Below are 16,681 nucleotides of genomic sequence, written 5' to 3' on the forward strand. Positions count from 1 at the left end.
TTATTTGCAAGCAGTTGTGTGGGGGGAGAGGCAGAGGAGAAAGAAAGGGGGAGAGGGGCTGGAATGCGTCTCTTGCCACTGCAAATGAACTGCAGATCCATGCGCCACTTTGTGAATCTGGCTTCACATGGGTACTGGGGAATCAAACGTGGGCCCTGTAAGCAAGTGCGTTTAACCACTGAGCCATCTCTTTAGCCCTAAAAGGAAACTTTTTATGGAATGCTTTTTGGGAACTCATGGCCCATTTTTATTTTTCCTTCTCTCACTTTATTTATTTATTTTTTTCTTCAGATGATCGATTTCCAGAATACGGCAAAGTGGAGTTTGTATTTTCCTATGGGCCAGAGAAAATTCAAGGTACAAGCCACGTTCGGATTTATTCCCTGCGTTCCCTCTGCCCCCACCTGTCCCTGCCTCATGTTCCACCATCTTCCAGGTGGTCTTCTCTGCAAATGGAAGTTGTCTGTAATTGACAAGCAGAAGGGCAGTAAATCTGTAATCAGTACATCTGGGAGCCAGAGTGGATCCCTATCTAGACACCAACTAGGGATTTCACTTCTGGATAATAAAAGTAACAAAGCAGACAGAGAGGCGCTGGGTTGGGTTAAGCTTTTCTAGTCCTATTCCGTCACCATCTTATTATAATCGAAGACGGGGGCCTTGGGGATGGGTGGAGTAGCTGGTGGTGGTGGTGGGGAGGGTCAGGGGTCACTTGAAGGGGCTGGGTGACTTGCCGGGTATCTAGGAGAATTGAGGTGACTCAACCTGCAGGCCACTTTAATAATAATCTTTCTGCCTCTCTACTCTAAAAATGGAGACCAGTTGCTCTTCGTCTTATTTGAGAATAGAATGGGAGGAGGTGAACTTAGGTTATGGGTGGAGGAACTCTGGAGAGACTAAAGGGAGGCCTTGCCAGGTCAGGAACATTGCTCGTCTTGGACAGTGTGACCTGTCGCCGCGCTGTCCCTGAGCTGGCTTTCTGAGGACAAGGCAGAGGCTCAGCCTGTCCTTACAGGAGCGTGTCTGGAGTGGAGCACATTTAAGTCGGGGCAGGGGCAGGCCTAGATGACGTTTGCCAAGTTCTTATCATTGAGGCTGTGATTTCTTTCTTCTTTTTTTTAAAAAAAGATTTATTTTTATGTATTTATCTATTAGAGTCAGAAAGAGGGAAAGAGATAGAGAGTGAGGATAGGTGCGCCAGGACCTCTAGCCATGTGCATCTGGCTTACGTGGGACCTAGAGAATCGAACCTGGGTCCTTAGGTTCCGCAGCTTCCAGAGCACTGTCTGGTCTTTTGTTCCTGCCCTAGGAGCCCAGGGCCCTAGCAAGGAAAAAGACAGCCCCCACCCCCCAGCCCCGTGGCTGGGAGAGTGACTTTTTCCTTGCAGGGCGCAGGGAGGGGGTGGGGGTGGTCTTCATTCTTAAGTGCCCTGTCCCTGTGATCTGGTCTGAGACTCTTGGGCGCTCCACACAACTCAAGCCATCATCCGCCCTGGCCCCCTCAACTGAAGGAGCAGTCCCTCAGAGAGCATCCTGAGGGCGCTCAGTGTGTTCTGTTTTTTCAGCTCCTGGTCTCTTTCCCCCAGTCTTACTGGTTCTGCCCCTTCCCCTCCCCAGGCATGGAACACCTGGAGAACGGGCCCAGCGTGTCTGTGGACTACAACACCTCCGACCCCCTCATCCGCTGGGACTCCTATGACAACGTCAACGGGCACCGCGAAGACGGCATGGAGGGTAGGTGGCGACCCGTGGCTGCCAGGTCCTCTCTGAGCGGGGCAGCGCTGGCTGGCGCGGCCCGGGCGCTGTTGGAGAGGTCTGGCAATCGACCCTGTCTGCTCCATCGCTTGGGCACCGGCCCTTGGTCATCTCTGGGCCGCTGTTCAGTGCGCGGGGAGCACAGCCGGGGCATCGGGGGCCCACCAGGCTTTCATCGAGAGCCAACACAAACGGTGGAGAGCCGGAACCCGACCCAGGGCTCCGAACCACTCGAAAAGAAAGCCCCAGTGTGGCAACCAACGTGTGCTTAATTTGGCTCCGACCCTAGTGTGATGTCACGTCTTGAGCTGTTGTCAGGGCAGCTCCGGAGAATTACGTGGACAGTCTACTTATTTATTTATTTATTTATTTTTTGAGGTAAGGTCTCACTCTAGCTCAGGCTGTCCTGGAATTAACTATGGAGTCTCAGGGTGGCCTCGAACTCACAGTGATCCTCCTACCTCTGCCTCCCGAGTGCTGGGATTAAAGGCGTGCGCCACCACGCCTGGCTTAGTCTGCTTATTTTTGTGGCTCACGAATATGTCTGATGGGATGGGGTTGAGCGTCTGAAAATGAGCATGCTCAGACTGAACATGCCCACAGCCCAGGCACTGTAAAGACACCCTTCTGGGCTTGTTTTCTTGGTTTGGTCACAGCATGGCAGAATGTTGGAGCAGGCTGGATAGTCCCCTTCTCTGCTTTTAGCTGGGGTCATGTAGACCCACTGAAAGTCAGGACGCTGACTCACCACCCAGACCGAGGCTGGCTGTGCCCTCCCAAGGACACCTCTGGGTTTCGCTCCCTGCAGACGTCATGTGGCCTCAGCACTGGCGAGCTTGAACCCAGCCTTAGGGGCTCCTAAACTTAATCCCATCCAGCCCCCTCACCCCGACTTCCTCCTGCATGCCTCCTCTCTGGATGCTTTGCCAACAGGCCCCTAGAAGTGGCAGATTCCAGAAAGGCAGGTGAAGAAAGGAAGGTTGGACTAGAATCCAGAGGTTCAGTAAGGATGTGTTCTTCATGGGAAGCGAGCGGTGTGAGGGGGGTGGCTGGCTCCTGCTGCTCCTGGGGTTCATCTCCCACACCCCAGTCCCTTGCTGCAAGTGGCCACGGATAGGGCGGCGGATGGGATGCTTCAACCCTAATGTCTGGTGCTGCCAGCCTCATTGTTACTGGTTTCAGGGATGTTTGCATTTTTAACAAGAACATTTGGCAATTGGGAGGAATTTTTAATGCCTTGCCATCTCTCCCTGGCATAGACTCCATGCAGTGATAAATATAAAAACATTTAGTGAGCGCTGAAGTGCCAAACGAATCAAAGGTAAAATAATTAGGGTCCAGAAGGAGTGGATGTGGGAACACAGGCTGCAGGAAGGAAGGGAACCTCCCAGCTAAGGGTCAGTGCAGGGGTGTCCAGGGCAAACAGGCTGGCCCAGAGGAGAAGCGAGGCTGGCATGGGCGGACCCTGGCATGGCTCTCAGACCCCCAACCTTCCTCCTTTCTCCTCTGAGCCACTCTCCCAGCAGGGGGATGGAGCCAGCGGGACCTCAGGCCAGTTAAAGGTCAGCTGGTCCTCCCAATACAGAGGGTCCCCTGTCTGCAGGCCCAGAAGCTGGCCCTCTGCCTAGAGGGGGAGGAGCAGCTCAGGACGTTGCTGTCCCCTTCCCTGGCCTGGCTTGATGAGGGCTAGGCTGGGACAGTGTCCAGAGGATAGCCCACCCTGTGCTCTCAGCCACCTGCCCTGGGCTAAAGCCCCACTGGGGCCAGAGAGGCCGCTGTCTGCCTGAGGCTCTAGCATGGACTGTGTTGGGCAGAAACTATGTCCCATTCATGCCCTTGGCTGGTGTCCCTTCTGGAAGGTTCTCCATCCTGAGGCTCAGAGGCAAAACCGTTGTTCTGTGACTAACAGTCAAAAGAAGAAAGTGAGAGACTGGTGTGTGTGTGTGTGTGTGTGTGTGTGTGTGTGTGTACCACATTGTGTGCAGGACTCATTTCCCTCACGTGTGAGCTGGGTGAGGGTACTTAAACTCCCAAACTCCAGGGTGCTCAGGAGGTGATGACAGAAGCTGGTGCCTGGGAGGGGGTGTGGCTGTGCACTGGGGAGGTGCCCATGCCAGGTAGATTGCCTCAGACAGACATGGAGGCCCAGGTGGCTTGTTCTGCTCTCATCAGTGGTCCTGGGCACTTTGGCGGGTGGGTATATCAGTTCCTTTCTAGATCAGAAACAACTTATGAAAGGAAAAGGGTTTCATTCAGCTCACGGTTCCAGAGGGCCGAGTCCTACATGGTGGGGAGAGTGTGGCCCAGGCACACACATTACATGAGCAGGGAAAAAGGAGAGAGAGAGCGAGACAGAGAGAGAGACAGACAGAGAGAGAGAGAGAGAGAGAGGGAGGGAGGGAGAGAGAGAAAAAGGGAGGAGGCTGAACCATACAGGAAGGCCCACCCTCAGTGACACACTTCCTCCAGTAAGGTGCCACCTCCTTAAGGTTCCACAACCCTTTTAATTTGTTTTTTGTTCATTTATTTATTTGAGAGCAACAGACACAGAGTGAAAGAGGGAAGGAGGGAGGGAGGGAGGGGGAGAGGGAGAGGGAGAGGGAGAATGGGCGCGCCAGGGCCTCCATGCACTGCAAACGAACTCCAGACACGTGCACCCCCTTGTGTATCTGGCTAACGTGGGTCCTGGGGAATTGAGCCTCAAACTGGAGCCCTTAGGCTTCACAGGCAAGTGCTTAACCGCTAAGCCATCTCTCCAGCCCATCCATAACCCTTTTAAACACCACCAACAACAGGGGATTAAGTATTCAAACACATGGGGGCTATTTTACCTTTAGACCATCACAGTGGGTGAGCACCTGGGTTTTGGGGCTGGCTTGTGGGGTTCAAGCCCCAGGCCTGAATGAGGTGTGGATTATTGCCTCAACATTTACGAGAGGCAGTTTGATTCAGAGGTTGAGGGCACTGCCACTGGAGTGGAGGCTGCGGTGGTGATGGGAGTTTGGGGACCTTGTGGCTCATCCACACTTAGGTTGGGACGAGGGGACAATGAAGAAGGAGAGGAAAGAGATGGAGTTTCAGGAATAGTGGCTGGGTGGAGAGGTACCATCTTGCCATCTTGGGATCCTCCCTTTGGGTCTGGGCTCTTAATCAGCTCTTTGGCCGTACTGAGGCACCATAGGTGGGGCTTAGATGACAGACATTGGCTGCTGCCGCTCTGAGGGCTGTGGCTTTCTGAGGCCTGGCTCTTTGGAGAGCTCAGCATGCCACCTTTCATGGTTGTGTCCTTACGGGCCTCCCTCGGCGTGACTGTGTCCTCCATACTGGAGTGGGACCCTCCTGTGTGACCTCCCTCACCTTAGCTGTCTCTTCATGCAGTTGCTGTGTTCTGCAGCATGTGAATCTGAAGGAACGGTTCAGCCCATTATACCTAGGAAGGGGCTTCCTGGGTTCCATGGAGCCAGGCACCCTGGGCCTGGGGTCCTGATTGGAGAGGGAGTGAGGGTCCATGGAGGTGGTGGGGGCGGTCTGCACCCACCCCCCAGCTTCTTCCTTGCCATTGCTCAGGTCCCTCTGGGTTGATGTGGAGCCAGCCAGCTTGGCTCTGGCTGACACTAAGGTTCGAGCCTCCAGGAGTCCCATTAGCTCCTTGGCCTGAGATCTGAGCCCATGCCCAGGTCCCACTGCTCCTGGGGTGAAAGCAGGACTGTGTTTTTGTCTATGCTGCACAGAGCGGGCTCCAAATTCCTCCAGAAAGTTCCAGGGCAGCATTCTGAGAAACAACCTCAGAGAGCTGGGTGGGGGTGGCCTTGGCCTCCGAAACACCTGGATGCTGACCCAGGCCCGAGTTGCCTCAGCGTCCACCCACTTGTTACCCCCTTGGCCTTCTCGGCCTGGAACCGTTGAGAGCCTCCCATAGCTTAAAGGCAGCAAAGGTGGGGCATGGGGGCTGGGACTGAGTAACGAGAGCGGGGGACCCAGTGAAGGGTGAAGATGGTATGTCCTGCTCCTGACAGAGTTGGCGAGGATGCTGGCTTGTACCCCTTCTGGGACCAAGGCTGGTGGTAGGCTGCTGGCTTGTGCCCAGGCTTAGCCCAGTGAGGAGAGGCATTTGTTTCCTCCATGATCTTTCCTGCTCTTGTGCCCCCATTTCTACTGTCTGTTGGGAAGAACCCCTTGTCCAGAGCCAGGAGTTGCTGTGCTGGGCGATTATGGAAGTGGGCTTGTTCAAGGACTAGCAACATCTCCTCTTCCTCTTTTCTTTCTTTCTTTTTTTTTTTTGGAGCAAAAGAGGAAGGAAAAACTATAGCAAACAAGGAGTGAGTGAGAAGGAGAGAGATACAGGAAAGACATGGACAGATAAAAACCCAGATGTTGGGTTCTGGGTGTCTATTGTAGTTCCCTTTGCATTGCTGGCACAAAACATCTGACCAAAAGCAGCTGATGGGAGGAAGGGATTTTATTTTGATTTACGGTCTCAAGGGGAAGCTTTATGATGGCACACACAGGACGGTAGAGCAGAGGCTGGACATCACCTCCTTGCCAACCTCAGGAGGACAACAACAGCAGACAGAGAGCAAGCCGATCTCTGGCAAGGGGGAGCTAGCTACAATACCCCTATGCTTGCCTTTAATAACCCACTCCCTCCAGCAAGACTCATCCTTTAAAATTGCCACCAGCTAGGGACCACATATTTAAAACACATGAGTTTATGGGGGACATCTATTTCAAACCACCACAGTGTCTTTGGTAACCCCTTTTCTGCGGCTCTCCTTTATTCTTTCCTCATAGAACAATGAGACAGGAATAAATGACATTTCATCTCATTTCTCTGTGCATAACCCGAGTTTTCTTTTGGGGTGGTCCTGCCTTGTGGACTTCTTAGCTCTGGAGCTCCAGGGGGAAGCTAATGATTGAGTGGTTGTATCAGTTAGCAGAGGTTCAGAGATGCTGCAGTAACAAACAGCCCTATTTTCATGGCTTCCCACAGCCAAGCATACTGCCTGCCCATGGAACCTGGTGACTGAGGGTGGCTACATCTCATGGATATATCTGTTATTGCTGCCACCATGGGAAGAGGACTCTGATGTTCAATGTTCCTGCCAGAAAATGACATATGTTCTTTCCTCTCCCATTTCATTGGCCAAAACAAGCTGAAGTCCATGCCCAACTTCAAAAGGGGAAGGGGCACTGTCCATGGAAGATGGAAGACTAGAAATAAGGCAGAACAGATCACTAACCAGTAGGGTTTATGCGTATGGGGTCTAGAGCCTGAGAGCTCTATCCTTACAGCTGTGTTCCTTGGTGTGTTGTTTGGCCTCTCTGATGCCTTATTTGTAAAGCAGATACCTTCCTCCTAGGAGTGGCATTTCAGATTCAGTGACATCCAGTGCCCCAAGTATGGGGCTTGGCGAAAGCTCTGCTGGCAGACATCTGCGTCTGTTATTACTGTGCTGGGGGTGTGGGGAGAGGACCTTCGTATGATTTGATGAGTTCTCTCTTCCCTCCTTTCCATTTCTGGGAACCATCTGTAGCTGACTGTTCAGGAAGCTCCATTCTTTGGAGTCAGGAGAGTTGCTTCTGACATCAGCTTATAAGGTGACCTTGGAGGATAAGTTACCGCCCCTTTCTGGCTTTCATTTCCTTTATCAGTGAGTTAAGGGGAATGGATTCCTAAAGGAGTTTGTTTCAGTTAGGTTCGCACTGCTGGCAGAAAACACCAGCCCAAGAGCAGGAGAAAAGGATTTATTCTGGTTTACAGACTCGAGGGGAAGCTCCATTGTGGCAGGAGAAAATGATGGCATAAGCAGAGGATGGACATCACCTCCTGGCCAACATCAGATGGACAACAGCACCAGGAGAGTGTGCCAAACACTGGCAAGGGGACACTGGCTGTAATGCCCATAAGTCTGCCCTCAACAATACACTGCCTCCAGGAGGCGTTAATTCCCAAATCTCCATCAGCTGGGAACCTGGCATTCAGAACACCTAAGTTTACAGGGGACACCTGAATCAAACCACCACAGAGTTTCGGTCTCTAAAACCCCAATGGTGGTGGTGGTAATGGCAATGTTGGCCACTATGGAGTGGGTATTCTCTTGGTTAATTCCTCCAGACACCGTTGGTTGGGCATTGTTTTGTTACTTGCAGGCTGGGGTGGAATGTGTGAGATACTCAGAAATCCACTGCCCTTTAGACCCTCTCTGTGCTTCCCCTGACTCCAGATGACGTCAGGGCAAGCCCCAGCTCTTCCCTGGTCACTCTCAAGTGATGAAAGATTTCAAGTGCCTGTCAACCTAGGCTTTCATTTGGAGCTGGTTCCCCACCCCTTGTTGACTCCTGTCTGCTGCAGGAGTGTGTGTGTGTGTGTGTGTGTGCACATGCACGCAGGTCGTGTGTGTCCATGTCTGCACACATGTACAACTGTTGGTGCATATGTGTTAAGGGGGCTCAAGGTGAATTACTTTTTTTTCTTGCTGTGACAAAATACCTGACAAGCACAACTTAAGGCAGGAAGGGTTCATTTTGGACTGTGACTTACGGGTACAATCCATCGTGGTGGGAAGGCGTGGGGCAGGAGCTTGGGCTGGCCGGTCACGTGACTCTACACTTAGAAGGGGAGAGTGAAGGATGCTAGTACTCAGCTCGCTGTTTGTTTTATTTTATTTATTTATTTTAGTTTTTATTTATTAGAGAGAGGGGGGCAGATAGAAAGAGAATGGGCACGCCAGGGCTTCCAGCCACTGCAAACGAACTATAGACTCATGTGCCCCCTTGTGCATCTGGCTTATGTGGGTCCTGGGGAGTCATTAGGCTTCTCAGGCAAGTGCCTTAGCTGCTAAGCCATTTCCCCTGCCCTTTATTTTTATTTTTATTATTCAATCTGAGACTTGAGTCTATGGAATCTGGAAACTCCCTCCAGACATATACTGAAATTTTTCTCTAAGAGATTCTATTATCCTGTCAAGTTGACATTCATTATTGGCCATCACAGTAGGTTCCCTCTGTCTTCCTAACCTGGTTTATTGAGGGGCTGGAAAGGGAGGGAGAAAGGAGCGTTCTGGAGGTTTTCTGCTTGCCTAGCTCCCTTGAGAGGTCGCATAAGCACATCTGTGTGGAGAGAGGCTTGAATGTGTGGCTCCTGAACTTCTTGCTAGTGGAAGATTTGGGGAGGAGTCTCCTGCAGCCTGGCTAACTCCTGCAGCACTTTGTTCTAAAGAATATTTATTTATTTGCAAACACAGACAGACACAGAGAGAATGGGCACACCAGGGCCTCTTGCCACTGCAAACGGACTCCAGATGCGTGTGGCACTTTGCGCATGTGGGTACTTGGGACTCGAACTCCTGGTCGTCAGGCATTGCAAGCAAGTGTCTTAACTGCTGAGCCATCTCCCCAGCCTTCCTGAAGCACTTTTGTGGGTGTTTTGGAGTCCCCCACTCCTTGGAACTCCTTCACCATTACTCCTGGTGGGACCCCAGAGCTCGGCTCAGAAGCTCATGGCTCCGTTTCCTCCTAGGCATCCCTTGCTCCAATTTCCAGCCTCTCTTGCTGGAGTCCCCTGCCCTCAGGTGGCCTTCTGGGATAGGATCTGAGGCAGCCCACGCCACTTCCTGCCCTGGCCCACCACAGACCTTTGAATTGCCTGGCCTCGGTGGCTGGTACTCAGGGGACAGTATAGTGTCCTTGCCCCCCATGAGTCATCCGGCTCTCACCTGTCCTGTCCACTGGCAGCTCGCTGTCTTGGAGAAGCTTCACCAAGCTGAAGGAGACATACCCTCCCCCTTGCCTCTTGTGTTCTCTGTTTCCTGCTCTTCCTGCACCCTGACAGGTGTGGAGGGCAGGGAGGCCCACAGGACCATGCTGGACCCTCTGTCTTCTAAAGCAGTTGACATAGTTTCACCCGGGAACTTCGCCTGTTTAAGTGGCCCATGCCATTCGATGGGTTTAGCAGAGTGAGGCTTGTACAGTCATCAGCACAACTGAACAGCTTCACCCGCCCAAGCGGTCACTCCCCGCTCCTGCCTCCCACCTCTGGACCTAGTGTACTTCCTGTCTGTATAGATCTTTCTATTTTGGACATTTCTTGGAAATGCTTATGCAATATGTGGTCTTTTGTGTCTGGCTTCTTTCTCTCACTGGATTGTCCCCAGGCTCATCCACATTGTGGCATCCGCCAGTTCCTCATCCATTTTCCTTGCTGGATAGTCTTCCTTTGCACATACATGTTCTTTGTCCGTACCACAGCAGCGGTCGACGAACATTCTGGGTTGTTTCCACCTGCTGCTTGGAAACATTCATGTGCAAGGTTGTGTGACCAAGTGGCCGTGTAGCTAGGAGTCCCTTTTCTCATTGCTGTGGTCAAGTACCTGGTAAGAAGCGACTTAAGGAAGGGGATTATTTTGGCTCACACTTGGAGGGATCAGTTCACGGCTGGGGGAAGGCAGGGCGGCAGGAGCCGGAGGCAGCTGATCGCATCTGTCTGCAGTCAGGAAGCGGGGGGTGGGGTTGGGTTGGTGCTCCATTTTCTTTCTCTTTTTCCCATCCTATTCAGTGTGGGACCCCAGCCTATGCCACCCACATTCCTCTGTGGAGTCTCCCCCACCACACACATGCCCAGAGGTGTCTCTTTGAAGTGATTCCAAATCACTCCAGTTGACAATCCAGGTGAACCACCACAGAGTGGGTTTCTGGGCCCTACGGTAGCCCTGTGTTTAATCACTTGCGGAGCTCACGGGCTGCTGCTTTTCAAAGTGGCAGCTCCGTATGACACCTGTGTCTCAGTGTCGCTACATCCCACCAATATGGGCTGTTTTCGGTCTTTGGGATACTTTTTCTTTTCAAATTTTTATTAATAACTTCCATGATTATTAAAAATATCCCAATACCCTCCCCCCCACTTTCCCCTTTGAAATTCCTTGCTCCATCATATCCCCTCCCCAGGGGTCTTTGGAATTCTTGCTGCCCAGGTAAGGTGGTAACTCACTGTGGCTTTGATCCGCGTTTCTGTGGTCATCTATGGTGTTGAACACCTTGTCCTGGGTTAATAGCTCAATATACGTCTTCTTTAGAAATATGTCTATTCAACCCCTTTGTCCATTCAGGACAGTCAGTTGTCTTTTTATTATCGTGTTGCAAGTGTGCTTTGCACTGTGGTGACAAGTCTCTGTCAGTTATGTGATTCTGTGGAGGTCTCCTCACTTCTTGATGCCTGTCGCCTCTTGCAAGCCCTGCACGGTGGTCTTTGGCTTTGCTTTTGGAATGGGACACCCCTTATCTTGGGGCTTCTTTTCTAACCGAGACTCACACCTTTCCATAGTGATAGTCACAAGGAGTGTTCCCAATTCATAGATGAGGAAACTGAGGCAAGCAATAGAAGGCTAAGGGTTTTGTCTAGAGAAGTATACTGAACAAACAGGAAGGCAGGTATCCCGGGGGGGTGGGCAGGGGTGTGTGCTGTTGCTATCGCCTTTTGATCTCTGTCCAGAGGGTTACTCATCCATGGCCTGCCTTGCTGTTGGCTGCTGGCCTCATCCTCTCTTACTGACCTCAAGCTGGAGCCTGGACTAGTCCGGAGAGCCTACTTGTTACCTACAAGGGAGACCAAGTTCTCACCCCTGGGACCGAGCTGGTCCGGCTGTGCACGAGTCCTGCCTCCCTTCATCTCCAGGTCCCATGCAGGATGGTGGGAGGCCATGGGTGATGCTTCCCTGGGCTCAGGAGTTCGGTGGCTACTCAGGGTAGACGGGTAGACCTGCCCTGGATGAGGTGGTGGGAGAGATGTGCATCTCGAGTCAAGGGGCTCTGAACATGTTTTCACAGCATTTGTGGAGTCAGGTACAGGTGAAACTGGCAAGATTGTGTAGGCGGCCCCAGAAAATGTAGGGAAAGGGCCCCAGGGCTCTGCGTCCTGCTTCTGCCCCTTGTATGAGCAGAAGAGTTAGGCTGTGGATTTTTAAGTGTGTGTGCTGAAAGCCTAGGGTCAGCCTTAAATTGACTTTTTTTTTCAGTTAAGGTCTCTCTAGGCAGCCCAGCTATCCTGACACTCACTGTGTATCCCAGGCTACCCTGAAACTTACTGTGTGGCTCCGATAGCCTCATACTCACTATGTAGCCCAGGCTAACCTGAAACTCATTATGTGGTCAGGTTAGCCTTACATTGACTCCACAGCCCAGGATACCCTGAAACTCACTTTGGCCAGGAGAGAGCCTCACACTTACTGTGAGGCCAAGGCTAGTCCGAAACTCACTGCGTGGACCAAGTTAGGCTCACCCTCACAGGGCAGCCCAGGCTGGACTGAAACTTACCACGTAGACCAGTGCATTCATTACTTTTTGTCACTGTGACCAATACACCTGGCAGAAACAGCACAAGACAGGAAAGATTTGTTTTGACTCGTGGTTTTGGGGGAGATTTTAGCCCATCAGTGGCAGAAGGCTTGGTGGCAGGGGACGGTGTCAGACCGAACCTTGTTCACATGGTGGCGGACCTGGAGGCTGAGAACACAGCCGGAGACAGGGCCAGAATCACCTTCAGTGGCTTGTCCTGGTGACCTACTTTCACCAGCCTGGCGCCGCCCCTTAACGGTGGCACCGCCTTAAAAAATAGTGCCACCAGCTGGGGACCCAGTGTTCAAAAGGTGAGTTTGTGAGATCCCACTCACAGCCCCCAGGCTGGTGTTGAACTTGAGCTCCCCCTGCCTTAGCCTCTCTGGTGCTGGGATTTTTAGGCAGGCATGCATCACCAAGCCTATAATCCTGAATTCTGTTGGGAAAACCCGAGTCCTGAAGTCTGTGACTTCAAGGTGAGTGGAAGGGAAGGGCAGGCGGGGAGAAATTCAGGCCTCTGTCCCTGACCCGTCAGATCCTATCAGATGGGCTTAGGTTGCAGCCGGACTTGCAATGAGCCACCTGCTGGAACTTCCGATGAGCTGTGACTGGGAGACTGGCCTTCTTGTCCTCCTGGATGATGTTGAGACGTGAGCTCTGGACCTGTGTAGAAACAGTGACAGGTGACAGGTGCGTGGACGGAGTGACTGTCTGGAAGATTCTGGGTTTCTCCCCCCCCCCCCCGCTCCCCCTGCATGAGAGCAGTCTTCTCCAATATTCTGGACCAATCACAGTCCTGAGATTCCAGCACAAGGTCAGTCTGACCTTGTGGGTGGAGGACACAGAGCCTCTGACCCCGTATCTGCCGGTCACCTGCCTCCCACAGTTCTCCATGGGCTGGATGCCCTCGGACCCTCACTTGGCCTGCCCTGCGAGGTGGCTGGCAGGCTCGGGCAGCAGTCTGTGCCCCAGAGCGTGGGGTAAGCTGATCCCCTCCTAGCTGAATGTGCCTTTGGTCTCCTAATCTCTGCCATCGAGCGGAGGTAGGAGGCCGGAGCCACACTCAGCACGGTGCCAAGCTTGCAGCTAGCTGCCCAGTACCCAGAGGGGACAGAGAACATGCACTCCATCCCCTTGGCCTCCATTCGTCTCTCTTTCCCACCAGACCTGGAGACAAGTGGAAGCTAGCTGAGCCTGTTCTGTCCCCAGATTACTCACTCCAGCCATATGCAAGGAGGGGATTTTTTGCATCCAGCGCTTTTCTTACCACTAGGAGCTGCTTTCCATCTACCCGCCCTTCCCTCGATTTTCTCTCCTCTCCACTCCCTAGTACTCCAGAGATCACCTGCTGTGAGTGGTGAGTTAGTCCTGAGAGCCACGTGGGGTGTTCAGCCGCTCGGACTCACAGCCAAGCGGGAAGGGACCCTGGCCAAGCGCAGGACTTCCGACGCAGAGTGGATGGCTTTGGAGAGGGGTTGCTATAGTGATTAGGCCTTGGCAGATAGATGACTATGAATACACAATTGTGTGTGTGTGTGTGTTCATGTGTACCATTGAACGTGTGGGTGTGAGAAGACAACCTGGGGTCTTCTCCTTCCATCTTGTTTGAGACAGGCTCCCCCCCCACCCCCCCCCGCTTAAACTTTTGGATTGCACATTCATTTAGAAAAACAACACTAGTAGTTCCGCCCCTGCCATCACCCCCCCCCCCCAACCCCAGGACCTATGACCTTCCCAGCCATAGGCTTTCGATTAGGTTTTCAGCACCAGGCCTGAATTCTTTCCCATGGAGCAGGTCTCAGATCCAATCAGAGAGCAGCTGGATTACGTCGTAAGTCACACCACTGTTGCACCAGCTCGCTTGGCTGGTCAGTTGCATAGCTTTCAGGGTCCGCTGATAGTTAAGACACTGGTGACTTTTGTCCCCCGGCAGCCTCCATAGCACTTTCCAGCGATATGACAGCTAGCTAGTAGGCAGGAGGCGTCCAGCTTAGCTCCAGCTTGATTTCTCAGTGTCTCGCAACTGAGTTGCAAGTGGTGTCTTTAGCAAGAGGGTCTTGCCATCTAATTCATTTTTTAAAAAGGTTTATTTGTTTATTAGAGATGGGCAGGGGGAGAGAAAGAGAGAATGGGTGTGCCAGGGCCTCCAGCCACTGCAAATGAACTCCAGACTCATGGGCCACCCTGCGCAAAACTGGCTTACACGGGACCTGGAGAATCGAACCTGTGTCCTTAGGCTTTGCAGGCATGCACCCTAACCGCTAAACTATCTCTCCAGCCCTTGCCATCTAATTCTGATGGGCAACCAAAATCATCAGTCATAGCCTGTATTGTTTTTGGGGGTCCCAGAGGCCTCTCTGACCAACAGCTCACTGGGAAAGATCCCACTTGAAACAATTGTCTCTTATTGTTGGCTGCTGGGAGAGCCAGACTGGCTGACTGGTGAGCTCTTTCATTCTCCTTCCTCTAGTTTAGGGTGTTGTGGTTGCAGACCTGACTGTCACTTTGCATCTGGCTTTGTGTGTGTGGCTGTGTGTGGAGGGGGTTCTGAGCTACGGTTGGAAGGTTTGCAGAGCACCTTAATTGCTGAGCCATCTCCCCAGTTTTACAGATTTAAGAGTCTCTCTTTTTTAATATTTTATTTTTATTTATTTATTTGAAAGAGAAATGGGGGGGGAGAGAAGAGAGGAGAGAATGGGTGTGTCAGGGCCTTCAGCCACTGCAGACGAACTCCAGATACGTGTGCATCTATCTGGCTAACGTGGGTCCTAGGGAATTGAACCGGGGTCCTTTGGCTTTTGCAGGCAAACACCTTAACTGCTGCTCAAAGTCTAGAAAGTAGAGGCCAAGAAAAGCCTTCAAGGCCATGTGTGATGCCTCACCTAGCATTCAGGGGAGTTGGGGCAGGAGGCCATGCATTTTTTAGAAAGGAAAGAAAAGCAATGAAGTCAGTTTGGCTTTCTGAGCGCACCCACGCTGACTGCTGTGCGGGCTGGAGAGGGTTTTGGCGGGATGCTAGAGATGGCGGAGTCGGATGAGCATCTGAGCATCAGGCAAAGCAGTGAGTGAGGCCAGATGCAGTGTGTGGCCCAGGGTAGGATCTTCATCTCCTGAGGTCCTCAGCCCTCACTGGGCCCTTGAGCTCCGTGGGCTCCCTGCTGTTGAAGGGGTGCAGGGCCTCTTCCCTCATTTTTATGTCAGTTTTTCACAGAACCTCTCCAGGAGACTGAGAGCAAAGAGACATAGGACCCCACCACAGCAGAAGCAGAGCCCTGGTCTTGCCCTGGAGACCTTGTCTGACAGGTGATCAGCACAGTTGTGGGCCCTGAGCTGCCACCGTGGGCACTCCACCAGGTCTCGGGTGGTTGTGTGCCCCTCCTCCTGAGGGTCTTCTGCCCTACAGCCTCCCTGTTTAGCCTCCCTCAGAATCCAGCATCTGCGCACTCCCCCCCAACTATGGTAGGGAAGATTTTCTTTCTGGTTATTCTAGAGCAATTTTCTCTGGACCTGGTCACACACGACGGGGGAGGATAGGGTGCAGGGAGGGGAGGAGAGGTGTCCCTCACTCTGACTTTGTAGTTCCTGGGCTTGTCTCTGTTGTCTGAATGGCACATAGGGCTAGCTCAGAAGGGTCTACTTATCACTGTCCTGGCCTTTCTTTGGGGCCCATATCTCCACCAACCTTGGAGAGAGAGCTTACTGTCTGCTGGAGTCTCTTCCGCTGCAGAGCCACGCCCTCCTGGTGGCAGAACCCCCCCCCCCCCCCGCCCTCCGGGCCCCCAAGTCCTGTTTTCCGTCCCACTGACAGTTCTCAGGCTGTTACAGGAAAACCGTTTCAATGGATCTTGGGTTTGGCAAAGGATTAGCCGTCATCCTTTGATGTCATCCCTCCCTCTGCTTCCCTAGCTGCCCATGGATGCTTGATCCCCCATAAATCCCTTTCTTTCTTCTCTGTGCCCCTCTGCCTGGCAGGAGACCTCCTCAAGCCATGCCAAAGTCTAGGAACTTCCAAGAGAAAGGCAGGCCTTGGAGTGGCCTGGGGAGGGCGGAAACCATCTGTGGTAGTTTGAATGGATAGCCGCCGATATATTCAGTTTATTAAAGATTGTAATACAGATCTGCAAGCTGCTGGCTGGAGGAGGAGTCACTGTGGGTAGATCTTAGAGTCCAGCCCTAAGGCGGATCTGAATTCCAACCTAAGCTTATGCAAAGTGCTTGAGTTCTACCTGGGATTCCTAAGCGTGATTGCTTGTACTGGTGTTGGTGGCTTTTTTTTTTTTTTTTTTTTTTAAATCTCTCTCTGCCTGTAAAAGTGGACCAACGTGTGCCATTAGGGAACTTCCTCTGGGTCTGTAATTTTCAAGTAAATCCTTTCTTCCCTAACTGTGCCTGGTTTGGAAGTTCATTTCAGAGGATGTGAGGCTTCTGCCACACCATCCCTGTGTAGGACGTCGTCAGAGCCCTGGTGGGCAGTGCCAGCAAGATTGATAGCCTGAGTCCAAGGAGTCAGGCTGCTTGGGGCCAAGTCCTAGCTCTGCCTTGGGTGTTCGGTTGGCCTTGTGTAAGTTGTCTCGCCTTCCTGAGCCTCAGTATTTGC

General features: G+C 52.4%; 1 protein-coding gene across 9 annotated transcripts in view; it reads left to right on the top strand.

Annotated features, from left to right (window-relative positions):
• Nucleotides 1-16,681, top strand: part of Tns1 (tensin 1) — a 216,371-nt gene that overhangs the window by 130,516 nt on the left and 69,174 nt on the right. For all 9 annotated transcript variants that reach the window (XM_045147168.1, XM_045147167.1, XM_045147166.1 and 6 more), the window contains 2 exons: nucleotides 292-357; nucleotides 1,618-1,734. In XM_045147168.1, the coding sequence (XP_045003103.1) occupies nucleotides 292-357; nucleotides 1,618-1,734 (183 nt within the window). The remainder of the gene's footprint in view (nucleotides 1-291; nucleotides 358-1,617; nucleotides 1,735-16,681) is intronic.

This window comes from Jaculus jaculus, chromosome 4 (genome assembly GCF_020740685.1).
Source record: "Jaculus jaculus isolate mJacJac1 chromosome 4, mJacJac1.mat.Y.cur, whole genome shotgun sequence".
NCBI classification, from domain to species: Eukaryota; Metazoa; Chordata; class Mammalia; order Rodentia; family Dipodidae; genus Jaculus; species Jaculus jaculus.